This window comes from Myotis lucifugus, unplaced genomic scaffold (genome assembly GCF_000147115.1).
Source record: "Myotis lucifugus unplaced genomic scaffold, Myoluc2.0 scaffold_48, whole genome shotgun sequence".
Lineage (NCBI taxonomy): Eukaryota > Metazoa > Chordata > Mammalia > Chiroptera > Vespertilionidae > Myotis > Myotis lucifugus.
In genome coordinates this window covers 2,803,276-2,818,156 of record NW_005871096.1, presented here as the reverse complement: position 1 = coordinate 2,818,156, position 14,881 = coordinate 2,803,276, and the positions used below count along the sequence as shown (strand labels likewise).

At 36.9% G+C, this 14,881-nt stretch overlaps 1 protein-coding gene across 1 annotated transcript in view; it reads right to left on the bottom strand.

Moving 5' to 3' along the window:
• ATP8A1 (ATPase phospholipid transporting 8A1) overlaps positions 1–14,881 on the bottom strand; it is a 207,296-nt gene that overhangs the window by 135,733 nt on the left and 56,682 nt on the right. Inside the window, 9 exon segments of the mRNA XM_023753617.1 lie at positions 652–740; positions 1,813–1,834; positions 1,836–1,876; positions 4,092–4,219; positions 5,478–5,643; positions 7,685–7,796; positions 8,675–8,802; positions 10,390–10,459; positions 13,012–13,085. Of these exon segments, the coding sequence (XP_023609385.1) occupies positions 652–740; positions 1,813–1,834; positions 1,836–1,876; positions 4,092–4,219; positions 5,478–5,643; positions 7,685–7,796; positions 8,675–8,802; positions 10,390–10,459; positions 13,012–13,085 (830 nt within the window).

Genomic DNA, 14,881 nt, shown 5'->3' with positions numbered 1-14,881 from the left:
TCTCTTCCCCTCTCTCTAAAATTCAATTTAAAAAAGCCATATTAAAAAAAAAAAGAGAAGGCTGTTGAACAGTTCAGGTAGGCAAACCTGGATATGAGAAAAAATGAGTGTTCAACAGCACATGCTAAGAGACATTAATAGCCTGATAAAAGTTTTTGACGATACTCATTAATTCTTCCCTGGATTTAAGAGGTTCATGTCCCTACTTCCTTCCCATCACCAGAAATGTCAATTGTTCTGTGACTGCAAAGAGGAGAGATGATAAAAGAAAAAAGCAAATCAAAAGGATAAGTTATCAGAGAAACAAGATAATGTTTTAACTTGAAAAGTGCCCAAGGCCAGACTGCATGCTCCTACCACATGCCAGCTGTACTCTAACTTAATGACAACGCAGAGGGAGGGGTGTCTGTACCAGGTAGAGACCTTGAGCAGCTCTAACCACTGAAATGTCACTGGGCAGCCCCACCTCAGAGGTGGCTCCAAATGAAAGACAACGCCTAAATACAAAACACAACACATACATGTATGTGGAAAGTAAAACAGCTGCTTTCTAGATTAAAAAAATCTCCACTAAATGAACTCTCAAAATGTACCAAATTGCTAGCACTAGTTAAATTGTATTTCATATTCTATTTATGAGAAAAAACTTACCCATAAGCAACTCCAGCTATGGTGCACTTCTTAAACTGCATTACATTGCACGTCAGAGTTCCAGTTTTGTCAGAAAAGATGTATTTTACCTAAAAAAAAAGTTTAAAATGTCTCACTAAAATTTCAGAAGTCGTTTTAAGCCAGTCTCCTACAGAGGGGGGAAAAAATCTTAAATTATTCTTTTTATCAATTTTGTTATATTGTAGGGGCACAATGGAATGCTAGTAATTGCCTTCTTTCAGCATATAAAGGAATATGTTCAACTATATTTGTTTAGTATTTGAACAGTAAACCATTTCCTGTTTGACTATCAAGGTATTAGAGAAACTACGGTCATATAGAAATCTGCCTCAATATGGTATGAATTTCCACCAGAAAGTGCATTTACTGCTACTTAACATTTATGGGACACTAAAACATCTACCAGCATTTCTCCACATAATCGCAGAACAGACAATAGCTTTTGCAATGAACTTCATACAACATCTGAACTGGCAAGGAAAAGGCTAATTTTGGTCTAAATGCTGTTTGAAAAATCAGAGTTAGCAACTGGCAAGGGCACAAAAAAAGAAGAATCTTTTCTTAGCCAGTACAGGGTGGGGCAAAAGTGGATTTATAGTTGTTTATATGGAAAACAATATAATAATGAATAAATAATTATGTAAGAATAAACTATTTCGTGTACTCACAACTGTAAACTTACTTTTGCCCCACCTTGTTTAAATAAATGGATTACAAATATACACATGTGTGAATACTGTATGAATTGTAAATCTAAAATTCCTGTTTGACTCCTATTCCTGTTGTTCAACTTACATAACTTCATTGATGAATTTAACTTTTTCTTCCCTTCTGGTCAAAAGCTATGAACAATTTTTAAACAGAGTTTATAACTCAAAAACTGCCAATACTTTGCTACTAGTCAGATTATATACTGAAGGACATCTCTCAGAATAATACCTCATTTGAGAGCAAAATATGCTTTAAATGTTTTTACAACTTCATTTACTAAAAATGAAAATTAATGGTTATGTACTAACATGTACTTATGCTGATTATTCAAGTAATAGAATATTAGGAGCTGTCAATTCATACGAAGTTGCCACAAATTACAGCGAATCTGACTTCCATGTCAACACATAAATGAGAAATTCCATTTACCTGGCCGAGTTCCTCATTCAGGCATAGCAGCAGTGTCTGTGGGCTCATAGTGCATGTCGAGGTCCTTTTTAAAAATAAAATAAATCCGTAAATTAAAACTAGTCATAAGACACTGAGTGAAATTTTATTTTAATTGGTAAGCTATGTACATAATCACTCTCAGCTATTGCCATCCCTTTGCCATCCCAGTTGACTTCCCTGAACAGTACTCAATCTAGAATATTATATTCCACAGTAAAGGCAGAGCAATGTGATGGGTAGAGCATGTCTCTGGATAGCAGACTGACTGTAAAGATTAACCAAGATAATGTACGAAAAGTGCTTTCTTTGGTGTCTGACACAATGCAAATGCGGATGCTATCGGTTTTACCTTCTTGGCTAAGTTTCTTACACTATATGTACTTGAAAGCAAATGAGTACATTCTCAAAACCCAAAGAGAAATGTATAGTTTTCATACCAATTTGTACTTGCTTTGTGAATTATGAGGTTTGACTCCTAATCCCATAAAAATTAATATTTCCTAGAGCAGAATGTTTTAATGATCAGAGTTGACTGATTTTCACATGTCAAATGAAAAGGTTAAATCCGACCTCTTCCATATCTGATTTCAGACTGCTCAATGTCATTTCTGGAATAGGTTGTTGAGTTGTAGGTGCCACGCTTGAAGAGGGAAATGAAACAATGGAGCAATGGTTGGAGAGGAGTGACTGGAATGGGGAAGAAGTTGGAAATCAAGTGAAATGAAGCACCGAAGGAGATGGAGAACATTTAATGGGGAGAGGGGATCTGATAACAGAATTGGCATGACAGTCTATTTCAAATGTTTTACAAGGCTAGCATTTGGAAACAAGATGAGACAGTTTTCATGAAAGATCTACTGGGCAGAACCAGGATCAAAAGGAGGCAGTTACTAATCTTATTTCCACACAAAGAATAAGCTGCCTGGAAAGAGATGAGATCTCTCCGGTCAGGAAAGTTAAAAAGTCTCTGTGTATCAGAAAGGTGGTTGAAAGGGCTGCTGGGGTCACCCACCATTAAAATTATGTAATTATTTCAAGCAGATATTATTTTTGAAAATCTAAATAAAATAGCAAAGGAATTGACTAGTTATTTGATGTTCACAGCGAGTCACTTTACTACTTCTGATGATAAGTGGAAAACCTTCAATAAGTTTTAAATGTATTTATACAAATTTTATTATAGAATTTTGCAATTATGCATCTCTTGCATGAAATGAGCTATGCGTGCAGCTCATCTTAGATTTCTAAATTATATGGATCTTTTACCAATGAATTAAGAGACTGACAGCTGAGGTAGATCATTTACCATGGGAAGACAATGAGCAGTTACAAAAGCAGCATCAGTTATATTTTTAAAAATCCTAATACTGTTCAGGTGGAAAGACTTTAAAGTGATTTAAAAGAAAACAAAAGATAATACCACAATTTCTCAAAATAAAAGAAAAATTAAACTTTCAGGCAGGCCAGGCCCAGATATTAATTTACATAAATTCATTAATTTTAACTTTGGTAAAAATAAAATAGAGGAAGAGCAACATATTTTATACACAAAACATTTAGGAAACAGATGTCCAGCACATTTTCCCAAGACTTAAAACAATATTTAAGAAAAAAAAAGAGGAAGAATTCAAGTGCAGCTGAAATTGTTTACAGTGTGGTAACATAAACTCTATACATGTGTAAAACATGGCAGGAACCCTGGTTGCTACAAGAAGTGCATACAGTATTATTTTTATGGTGCTCCATTGTTTACGAAGCTGTCTGCTATGTTGTGAAATTTCTTTGATTTACAGAACCACTGGGAGATGCAGGTAAGCTCCATTTATCATTCCTGTGTGAGTGTCCAAGGAAATATGACTCAAAGAAGTCGAGTGGCTTGCCAAAGCTCACACAGCTAGTAAATTGTAGAACTACAATATTTTAACTCCAACCCCCCCACCCCCAACCCCGTTCTCCTTTTCTCCAAGACCACTATCTAATGCAAAATAGGTTTCTTGAACTAGAGACCTGCTTTCTCCAGATGTCTGGTCCATAAACTTGGGTGATATTGTGATGAGAGATTTTGTTACTGATTTTCACACGTCAAATGAATTTATTCTAATTGTATTAGGCTTAAAAATATTTTGAAATATTATCTTGTAGTCAACAAAAGGTAAGGTATAATTAAGATTTTTTTCTTCCCTCCAAAGAAATCAAAAGATCCTATCAGGAAAAAAATATGTTTTGAGTGATAAGAAACCATAATAATTCATATTTACCCAATTGATGAAGTATGCCTGGGTAAATTTCACCACTTCTAATGTAACCAATAAGCTGATGGGAATGAGATTGTTGAAAAGGATGATGAAGGTCAGGAAATTCAGCCCAAAATTATTAGCGCCACCATCTGTTGGGGAAGGTGGAAAGAAAAACATTTATAGTTTTATATGTGTTATTTTGACCAGAATTTTAAGCATAACAAAAGTTTCTCATAAAGTATAGCATATTTCGATAGTTTGGGAGGAATTCTGAGTTGATAACATATCCTTATTCTCAAAAACATTTTTCAAGATGAATATGCTAATTAATCCCATTAAGGCCTGCATAAAGACTCTAAAAAGTGAAAGTACTGTCAAGCATTTCAAATTCTGTTCCAAACACAAAGTTTAGAGATCTCAGGGACAGGACTGAGGGCTTATAAATGAAAAATCTTAACTGGGCAGAACCACTTTTATATAAATTTTTATAAAGCCTTCCCCATTTAAAGCATTGCCTTAAAAGCAAACAAACAAAACAGCACCGGCAAAACTAACCCAGAGCAAAAACAATGGTAGGGCAGGATCCTAGATAAATTCAGCTCTAGGTAAATTAAAGTCTCCATCTTCAATGATGAAAATAAAACAGTAATCCCAGATACACTGTAATGTACACAAAGAAACAAATTGATGGTAGTTGTAATGGTTTTAAAGTTGAAATAGTAAATCAATGACTGTAAAAAAAAAAAAACCCACTTGGAATAGCTGCAAAGCTAAATCAATATAATAAAAATATAATTGAAAAAAAATCAATTTTGCTGTAAGATTTTCCTAGAATGTCTTCACACTTTTGAAAATTAAGTATTTGTTGGTTAAGGACTCATCACAAGGCCCTGCTAACTTACTTTCCAGGGGAGATGCATTAATCCCATAATAGAGGGATAAAGGAAACTAACAGCATTTGCCCTAAGACAAGGTGACCAATCACACAGATCACACAGAACTCACTGCACTCAGGAGTTCAAGCAAAAGTACATTCAATTTAAACATTTAAACTACTTTTGGTGCTTTAAACATACTCCATCTGCTTTCTTTACCAGACAGCCATCTAACTACCTGTATTAAAATATTTTAAGACAAACGAATAACATTAATGAAAATAACATGAATAAAATCACATTTTATATTACTGTGAAGTGCTCGTTTTATTTTTAAGGATTCTGGAATTTTAGAGACGCTAACATTTTACTTTTACTGAAAATTGCATTGAAAAGTAAAGACTAAATGCCCAGTTACCGTGGCCACAATGTTCTCCTTTCAGAAATAATAGGAAATCCCAAGAACAGCTGTGAAACAAATACCTGCACATGTTTTAATGAAAGAGAACGTGTCCAGCACTTCAATGCTTACAGTTGAGGTTGAGATACCAGTCCTTTCCAGAATGCCGTCGATTCCAAATGGCGGAGCCCACAGAACAGATAAGGGACATGGCAATTAAGATACAAAACAAAATCAAAATTTGCACATTTGTAATTCGTTCCACATTTGAGAGTTTAAGTGGTGGACTTGTTGAATTCTGTAAAAAGACACAAAGTGAGTAATAAGAAATGTGTACAACGATTTAGTAATACGTATCTAGTATTTTGATGAGGATGACTAAGTCCTCATTAAACTCAAAATCCAGACATGGGCAGGTGCCTGACCATTATACAGATAATAATCACAGATGTAATAAGCTGTCAAAGGTTAACTGCCTCTTTTTCTAAGGGCCGCTATGTCACCTAAGCCTTTTTCTATGATATCCTATGTAATAAAAGCCCAGCGACAGAACAGCGGAACAACCAGAACAACCGCTTGACCAGTCGCTATGATGTGCACTGACCACCAGGGGGCAGACACTCAACGCAGGAGCTGCCCCCTGGTGGTCAGTGAGCTCTCACAGTGGGAGCGCTGCTTGGCTGACCGGGATGAGCGGCGCTCCCACAACGGGCTGATCCCTGCAGGCCACGCCCCGCACCAGTGCACAAACCCCGTGCACTGGGCCTCTAGTAAAAACAATAATAGGAGAAAGAAGTAACATTCCTTTTGTAAACACAGCGTTTGTACTGTGGCAGACAAGATGAACAATGGTTTACCTGGCTACTTAAGCCAACAGGGTAGACTAGAAGCATCTGGCTTAGCATCTCCGCTTAGGAAGAGAGGCAGAGACGTTGACCTATGAACCCACAGCCAGAGACTTGGAAATTCCAAAGTCTGAAAGCAATAATTAAAGGATCACTGGTTTCCAGATTTTGGTGGCACTGAGAAACTGTTTTTACTGGACACAGCAACTATCTAAGCAGTCCTGGGTGTAGAGAATACTAGACAGGTTTCCTCAGATGTATTTAATGATAAAAAATGATTATGCTAGATTTGTGCTAACAAAGAAGGCATTCACAGGACAGAAAATTAAATGTCATAACCAATATGACATGACTTACAGAATCTATAGAATAATTAGGGATGAAATCCTTAATAGCAGTTCTACTTGCCTGGTGATTCTAGTTTCATGCCTTTACAATGTACCAAGTTATCAATCAGCCCTCAGAGCAGACGTTCATGTAGTATCTTAAAACTGAGCTTCCCACACCCATCTGCGTAAACACTGGACACTGATGATATTAAATGTATAGAAGGAGCATCCACAGGCATGTGTACTAGTAAACATTACAAACTAGAGGCCCGATGCACGAAGATTCGTGCAAGAATAGGCCTTCCTTCCCCTGGGTGCCGGCAACGGCTTCCCTCCGGCACCCAGGACCCAGGCTGCTTTGCTCAGGCTGCTGCCAGGCACCCGGAACCTGGGCTGCTTTGCTCCAGCCACCGCCAGGCATCTGGGACGGGGCTGCTTCGCTCTAGCCGCTGCAGTCACCCACGAGCCACTGCAGTCACCCACCCGGGGGGTGAGGGGTGCTCCGAGCCATGCCGTGGCCACTCAGAGCACGCCCCCACCCCTGGTGTGTGTCTGCTGGGGCTGGGGGCGGCACACAGTCCCCTCCCGCCCATCTGCGCACGCAGCTCCTCCTGAGCAGTCGTGATGCAGCCTCCTCCTGAGCCGGTCATGATGCCTGGCTAATTTGCATATTACTGCTTTATATATATAGATGGCTAGGATGAAGGCTGATAAAAAATGGCCTAACATAAAAATGCTACGAAACAACGGTCAACATTTGTTTCACATGTTTTTCTTCTAATTTTACGAAAATAAGTCCTAAATTTTGATCACTGTATTCAAATAGAATTATAAGGCAAATACTTCAATGCCAAGCACTCATCATTACGCAGACAACTTGCACGTAGCACTTCAACAGTTAGTAAATGCTGCCGATGGAACCAATAGGTAAGATCGCTGAGAGTTCACGCGGTGGGTGGTCTCTGGGGAAACTCTCCCGTGTGGCGTGTGCAGTGAACCACAGCACTGCCCACTCACCCAAGCAGGAGATTCTGGATGTAGAAAGTGGGGCTCAGGGACCTGTGACAGATGGTCTACTATGTGCAGGACTCCCCCACCACAGGCTACAAACAGCACATTTCCCAAAGATTTAGGTCCAGGAGGTCTGCACAGATAAAAATCCCACCTGCATCAGCTTGGTGTCATGTCCAGTGTAGACGACTATGCCGTGAACCCACTGCGTATTTCTTAACTGGGCGCCTCGAAGAAGAATTTGATCTGCTCCCAGGGGCACAGTGCTGTGACAGAGGACGTTAGCATTAGAAATAGCATTTTCTAAAAACACTTAAGGAGTCCTACAGCCACTATAGAGTTCCCCAAAAAAGGCTCTGTTATTTAAATAACCCTTCTCGTATTTACTGTATTTTTAGAAAAGATGTCATTTTTCTGCCCATAAGAATTTTCTTACATGAGAACAGCTGCAGGGGAGCATTTCCATGGCTTCTCCTTAAACATCGATCCCACCATTTCCTACAATTTCACAATTTAAAATAGGAGGCAATGTTGTGGAATGCAGAGGCTCATTTTCAAACCTATTTAAGACTTTTCCTGATTTAGTTAAGTCCACTTAGGGTTCTGAGTTGTTTGGAAGTGTTTAAGTAAGGAGCTCTGTTCCCCCTCCCTCACCTTCCTTTAAATGAAAAATAGCTTTGTGCCAGGCAGCGGTGGCTCAGTGGTTGAGCGTCATTGACCTATGAACTGGGAGGTCATTGACCTATGAACTGGGAGGTCACTGGACAGTTCCATTCCCAGTCAAGGCACATGCCTGGGTTGCAGGCTCAATCCCCCGTGTAGGCTCTCTCATCATTGATGTTTCTACCTCTCTCTGCCTCTCCCTTCCTCTCTGAAATAAAATATATATATATATATATTTAAAAAATTAAAATAAATAAAAAATACACAAGGTAAGATAAATACACAGATCTCATCATTTTCACAAAAGTCATCATTTTCACAAAAGGATTCCGGGTTCAAGTAATGTAGAAGTGCTCATTAATGTAGAAGAAAAAGGTTTCTTCTGTGCTCAGACTGAGAGCACAAGAAAATATGTACCCGGGTTAGCAACACACTGTGACACAGTGAATTCTGTGTTGTTATGAAGACCGACTTTACATACCCATGTCCATCAAGCCTTATGTTTCCAACAAAATCGTAGAGATGTCTGTTTGGACTTTCACACTCAACTCTGCCAGAAATTCTCATCAAACTGTCAATGTCTCTTATATCTGCTGTTACTGGTAAGCCCTGTTTAGAAATGTTTCAATAAGTAAAGAGTATATCAAATACATTGCATGTGGGAGGGAAGGGGGAATTCTGAATCCGTCGAGGCCTATGACCTAAGAGATACCACTATTTTATAAGCAATTCTGCCCCTCAGACAACAAATACCCTTTGTGGATTCATAATTAAGGGATACCTTCCTCTCCACTTGAGCACAGGTTTCTAGCACAAGAATCAGGCATCTATTGGAAAGTTCTAAAATATATTCGAGAGACTATAAACTAGTCTGAAAAGATATTTTAAAATAAGTTCTTAAGAAACTGCTTCCAAAAATAAATACAGTATGAATATCTCTGCTGAATCTCATAAAGTGGCTGAAAAAATGAATAAAATCTATGTCCAAAGAGAATAGTTTGTTCTTTTTGTTCATTGAGAAGGAAAACTCCAAAACAGTTCTTCCATCTGGCCCAGGAGAACTGTCTAGAACTGAACAGGCCTGCTTCCTGTGACCCTCTGGACTCAGGTGCTCTGTGATGGCCGATTTCCCCTCCCCCCACCCTGATCTCCCATGTGTCTTTCTCCCCATTCACCGAGAACCCGAGGGAACACAGTCATGAGCAGCTTAACAATGTTTTGATCAACGAGCGATGGCATATATGACTGTTTCTGGAAGATTATCATGGAGCTGAAAAATCCTATCGCCTACTGACATTGTAGCTGCTGTAATGTCACAGAGCAACACATTGCTCACATACAATTATGTATAGTACATAAGACTTGGTAATGATGATGTTACTGGTTCATGTACTTACTATAGTATCTTTTTTATCACGATTTAGAGTCTTTCTACTTACAAAAAAAGCATGCTATAAAACTGGATGTGTGTTAAGCTGGCAGCAGCCTCAGACACTCAGTGTGCTTGATATAATCTCGTGTTGATTTGTGCAGTACCATGCTGTACAGGTTTGTAGTGTACGAGCAACTGCCTACACCACACAGCCTAGGTGTGTAGTAGGCTAAACCATCTAGGTCTGCGTAAGTGCACTCTATGAATGTCGCACAATGATGAAATCGCCGTAGGATGCATCTCTCAAAACCATTCCCGTCTGTATGACTGTACATTTTTTAAGACCCTTTTACAACTTTAAAAGTAAAAACCCTACAGTTGCTTTCTATTAGAGGTGGTGTGAGAAGTAAACAAATCTAAACTATTCCCTGAGATGAGTGAGACAATTAGAACAGCAATGAAAATGGTCTTTTCAATATAGTAAAGCTACATAATTTGGGTCAGGTGAATAGGCAAAAGGAATAAGCTAACACACATGCAAGCAATTAGAATTACTACTATTTTTATTATCATTAGAGTGTTGGCTATCACATAAAATATTAAAAATAGTATCTATACAAACAGGACCATATGTAATCAGGCAAGTAAACCTGAGTGTTCCATAATATATAATGATACCGACTTCTAAATCCTCTTCATAGGGGCTCAATGAGAAAACATACACAATTGGACAGAATTACTTCAACTCGGGATAGTAAGAAGTACAGCTACCGATCCCATGTAATAAAACAGCAACCATGATACAAACCTGTATTAGATCTTACCTGTCTAATTTTCAGGTTTGTTTCCCCATCTAAGTTGGATGTTTCAATGTAGCACATGGCCTGGGGCTCACTGTTGTTTAGAATTGAAAAGGAAAAAGATTCAGTGGGGGAAGAAAAGCGTAACACTAACTTATTGACTGCTCAGACTCACTGAAGCCTTTCGTTCTAAGCAAAGCTTTAGCTGCCTAGTTTCTTGCCAGTTCCCACTCTTAGTGCAAAATGCTGCGAGGCAGAACCCATGCATGACAACTCATGGATCAGCTTTTCAGCCAGAAGGATCCCAAAGCAATTTCCTGGCAATGATCAGTACAGTTCTTCAAGATAAAGTGAATGCTTAAATCTGTCACATTATACTTAGAGTGTTCATCCATACAGATACAACACAGACTGTATCTGAAATGTAAAGCCCTTTTGTGTCCAGATTTAACTTTAGCTCAAAAAATATCAAGTGAGATGCATGCTCACAGCCACATGTAAACTGGTTCAGGAAAGTGGTTGATTAGAAAATTCCAGATTGCTGCTTCTACAGACTTGCATTTACTGCCCTTGTAGGAAAGATGAATAGAGTCACAGAAACTGTAATACTTAAAATTTAAAACTACTTTTAAAATCCGTATGAACAGATTTTGCAGTTAAAGTAGCTTTCTGCTCCTATTCTATTTCTTAAAGTTGTTTTAGAGACTTTTGTGACAGTAAAAAAAAAAAAAACCTAAATAAAACTAAAACCAGCCAATTTGGCCCGATTGCTCTTTGACCTAACCTAGAAGATCCTCCTGGGTGTCTTAGTGAAGTTTGGTGTTCACTGGCTGGTGGGAGGGCAGGTTCCCCAGCTTTTTTTTTTTTTCACAAGCACCATGTTCTGAACCATCTATATCCTGCCCCTTCACGTACTAACTTTCCTGGTGTAATAATTATAGACAGGTGAGTTTGCTGTCCAAATGTATAAGCTGATTCTCGAATATAAGGTAAAGCATTCTGAAGTTGATCAGTCTTATGAGCACTCGATTATATAAGCCCAATGAGCGAACATCACGTAAGTAAATATAAAGGCAATCTCTAATGAGCATGTGTATTCAAAGTTGGGAAGAAATAAATTTACCAGTTACAATCACCTGGAATTTTCTAATCAACTTCTAATGTGTGTATGTGCAAAACAGACTATTCTGAGTTTCAAAAATGGGCATGTAGCTTAGTTTTGTGTCCTGAAGATTTGTGAAAATTATTAAACCATATGGTTATAAAATATTTTACAGATTGACTTTAAAATAACTTTGCATGTTCTCATGTTCTTCAATTTACTCTATGGGCTTTTTTATAATCCCATAAAAGCTGATACTTTCCCCCAACTGGAAAAATTTTCAATATTTATTTTTCATTCTATCAGTTATTCAAAGTTGTTTTTTTTTTATTACTGTCACAATAATAATGTGGCTCTGGCAATTGCTCTCAATTTGTAATTTACTTATGTATATATTTGGAACAGAAATGGTTTATGAAATTATAAACCACATCTTCTGAAAATATATAAGCATGATGACAAACACATGCTAAATGAACAATGCTGACTCTAGATTTGGGCAGTAAAAAAGGCATTAAAAAGTTTTACTTTACAGATCCAACACTATTCTCACATTAAAATGAGAATAACATTCTAATTCTATTTATGTACTTTTTTTTTTCAAAAAGCAACTTTTCTAGGACTTTACATGGCTAGGAGATTAGAAAGTTAAATGGCTGATTTCCACTTGAAATGGGGCAAATTAAATATGCATCCAATTCAGAACATATTAATCCCTTAAGACAGCTGTTACTGAAGCAGTTCTTAACAGTGCTACGAAAAGACAGCAAGATATATCAGAGAAGAAATCATGCTAGACAATAAATATCTCAGCAAAGTGTGATGACATCCAACACACAGACTACAGTCAGAGAAGCAAAGCAGGCTTTTTGATTAGCAAGTGGAAAAATGAAACAAGATGCATATCACAATCAAGACACCAGCAGACAGCTGAAATTTACCACAGTAACGTGCACTTTCTCACTAGTCACAAATGGAATAAAAATTGATCCCGCAGCATGCGGTACAGAATGTACAGCAGTGAGCTTTGTGCAGGGAGGGAGTCCTCCATAAACCCTATCCAGGTCCAAATAACAGCCATGTGTGCTGAAGGGATTCTCTAGAACTTACAGAAAGTTTCAGATGTAAGACAAACGTTTACGATCTTAAACATCAATAACTTTGTTTCATGTAAAGGTTAACATTTCCAAAATAACATCCTGGAGAGGCATTGAATTAAGCCTTAGTATTTAGGCATGTTGTTAAAAAAATGAATATATATGAAAGGTGCACAGGAAATGAAAATCTAGCTTTATTGGCATGCCTCATGGGCTCCTATTGATAACAATAGGAGCTGAATCTGCCTACTTAAGGGATGAACATCAGCCGACATTGCTTTCAACAAGGCCTTTAAAACATCTGTGAAATGTCCATCACCAACAAGTAGAAAAAAGTCTGTGTTTTATAGGAGGAGACACAGAACTCAACCATCTTTGGGTGTAACTGTTCTCTGGTATAGGGTGAGGATCCGCATGCACACATCCTGTAGGACTCAGCGCTCTAACCTTGAGGACAGGCTGATGAGATCTGCTGGGAGATGTTCCCCATTGGTCACTTTCACTATTTCCCCTACTGCCACCTACAGGTCCCAGTTTAAAATAATTAAAATGGAGAAAAAAAAATAACAGAGAAAACAAACAAATGGACAAAGGAGACAGAAAGTTTGAAATTATTATAGAAAATAACACATGTTAATAAAATGTCTAATGCCAATTTTTCAAAACTTATTTTGATCAGGTCTAAAGGTACAAGAAAACATGGACTATTTAAGGATTATTTATTTGCTTTTAAGCTCAATTTTTAATTTTTAATGTGAAAATTTCTGATTATTAAACATTTAATCATAAATATATCATATCCAATAAAAAGATATTTCTATACATAGAGCTACTTTATCTGAAAGATTTTCCTTTCTCTAATTCCCCACTCTCATGCCAATCTACTCTGTGCTCACTCCTAGCCTAGAAGAAAGGAAATGATGTGGAAATTACTTTTTAGGAAACTACTTTTGAAAAACAGAGTATACTATACTAGATCTTCTATATATACACTAAAAAAAAAAACTTTAAAATTTTCTGATTCCAAACATTTTCAAAGTTATTACATAAATATCTTATCAACTTTAATGCAGAACTGCAAAGACATGGATTTTAGGATGTAAGAAGGCATAATTGCAGCCTTTTGAGTTATTTAATAATTAATAAAGTGTGGGTAATGCATTATTTTGGAGGGTAATCCTTTGAACCTGGGAGAAAAATCTCAAAAGTATGAAGGAGACATGCCCAGAACCTGTTTGGATTTAAATTAATAGTCTGAACTATTTTACTCTATACTTTCTAAACTCATGCATCTATTTGTTATATGATAAAATTTCAGTTTCTTTATTTCAAAATGAAAATCAATGAAACTACTTTCAAACATGCTCATGCTTTAATTTCAAACTACCTCAAAGAAGATATATTACTAGTAATTAATAATTTAAAAATATTTAGAAATTAAATTATGAACTGTTGTTTATTGCTAGTGCAGGGGAAAATCACCATGTACTTATTTTGATAGCAGACAGTATGGCATAATGAAGATATTAGACTAGGAATTAAGTAGTGTAACAGTGATCTTGTCATTAGCTAAAGTTAAATGTCTAAAAACAAGATAAAGCCAAAATTCCTCTTTCTGTTAAATGATGACAAAACTTCACCTACTTTTTAACTCTAATGTAGGTTCAAAAGAGCCAAGTAATTAAAAAACCCTTTTGAAAAAAAAAACGAAAAAACAGACAGGTGGTATTTTGTCACTTGGACAGAAATATCAGGTAATCTTTTTAAAAGTACTAATTTTTGGAGGAAGTTAATCACTGTGGATGCTATATTAAGATATAGGGAACTATTTTGATTTGCCAATATTGATAGCCACCAGTAAATGTTTTTAATGTTTAGAAAATAAATCCTTTTAAAATGCTCTGAAGTTTAAGAAATTCAAGTACAGAGCATTATGGGAATTTCTGGGATTAAACAGGGGCAGATGAAAAATATTTTGACATCTTTTAACTTAGAGCTAAGTATAAAGCCAGGGCGGTATAGTCAGTTATCTTCATATTTTTGAGCATACATAATTTAAACATTGTAATTAATAGTTCAGCATATATTATTTTCTCTATGATAATGTCTCTATGATAAGTTTAATCAGGAAAACATCAATACATAAGTTGATGAAATGTTTTACTATCACTTTGAACTTAATTATATAAACACGACATTCAGATGATCAGTCATCTATTACATTTCTCAAACTTTTATTTGGCGTATCATTCTGTAGGTCAGACATGCTGAAAGCTTACTGAAATGCTATCAATTTAAACAAAAAGGACAATTGAGG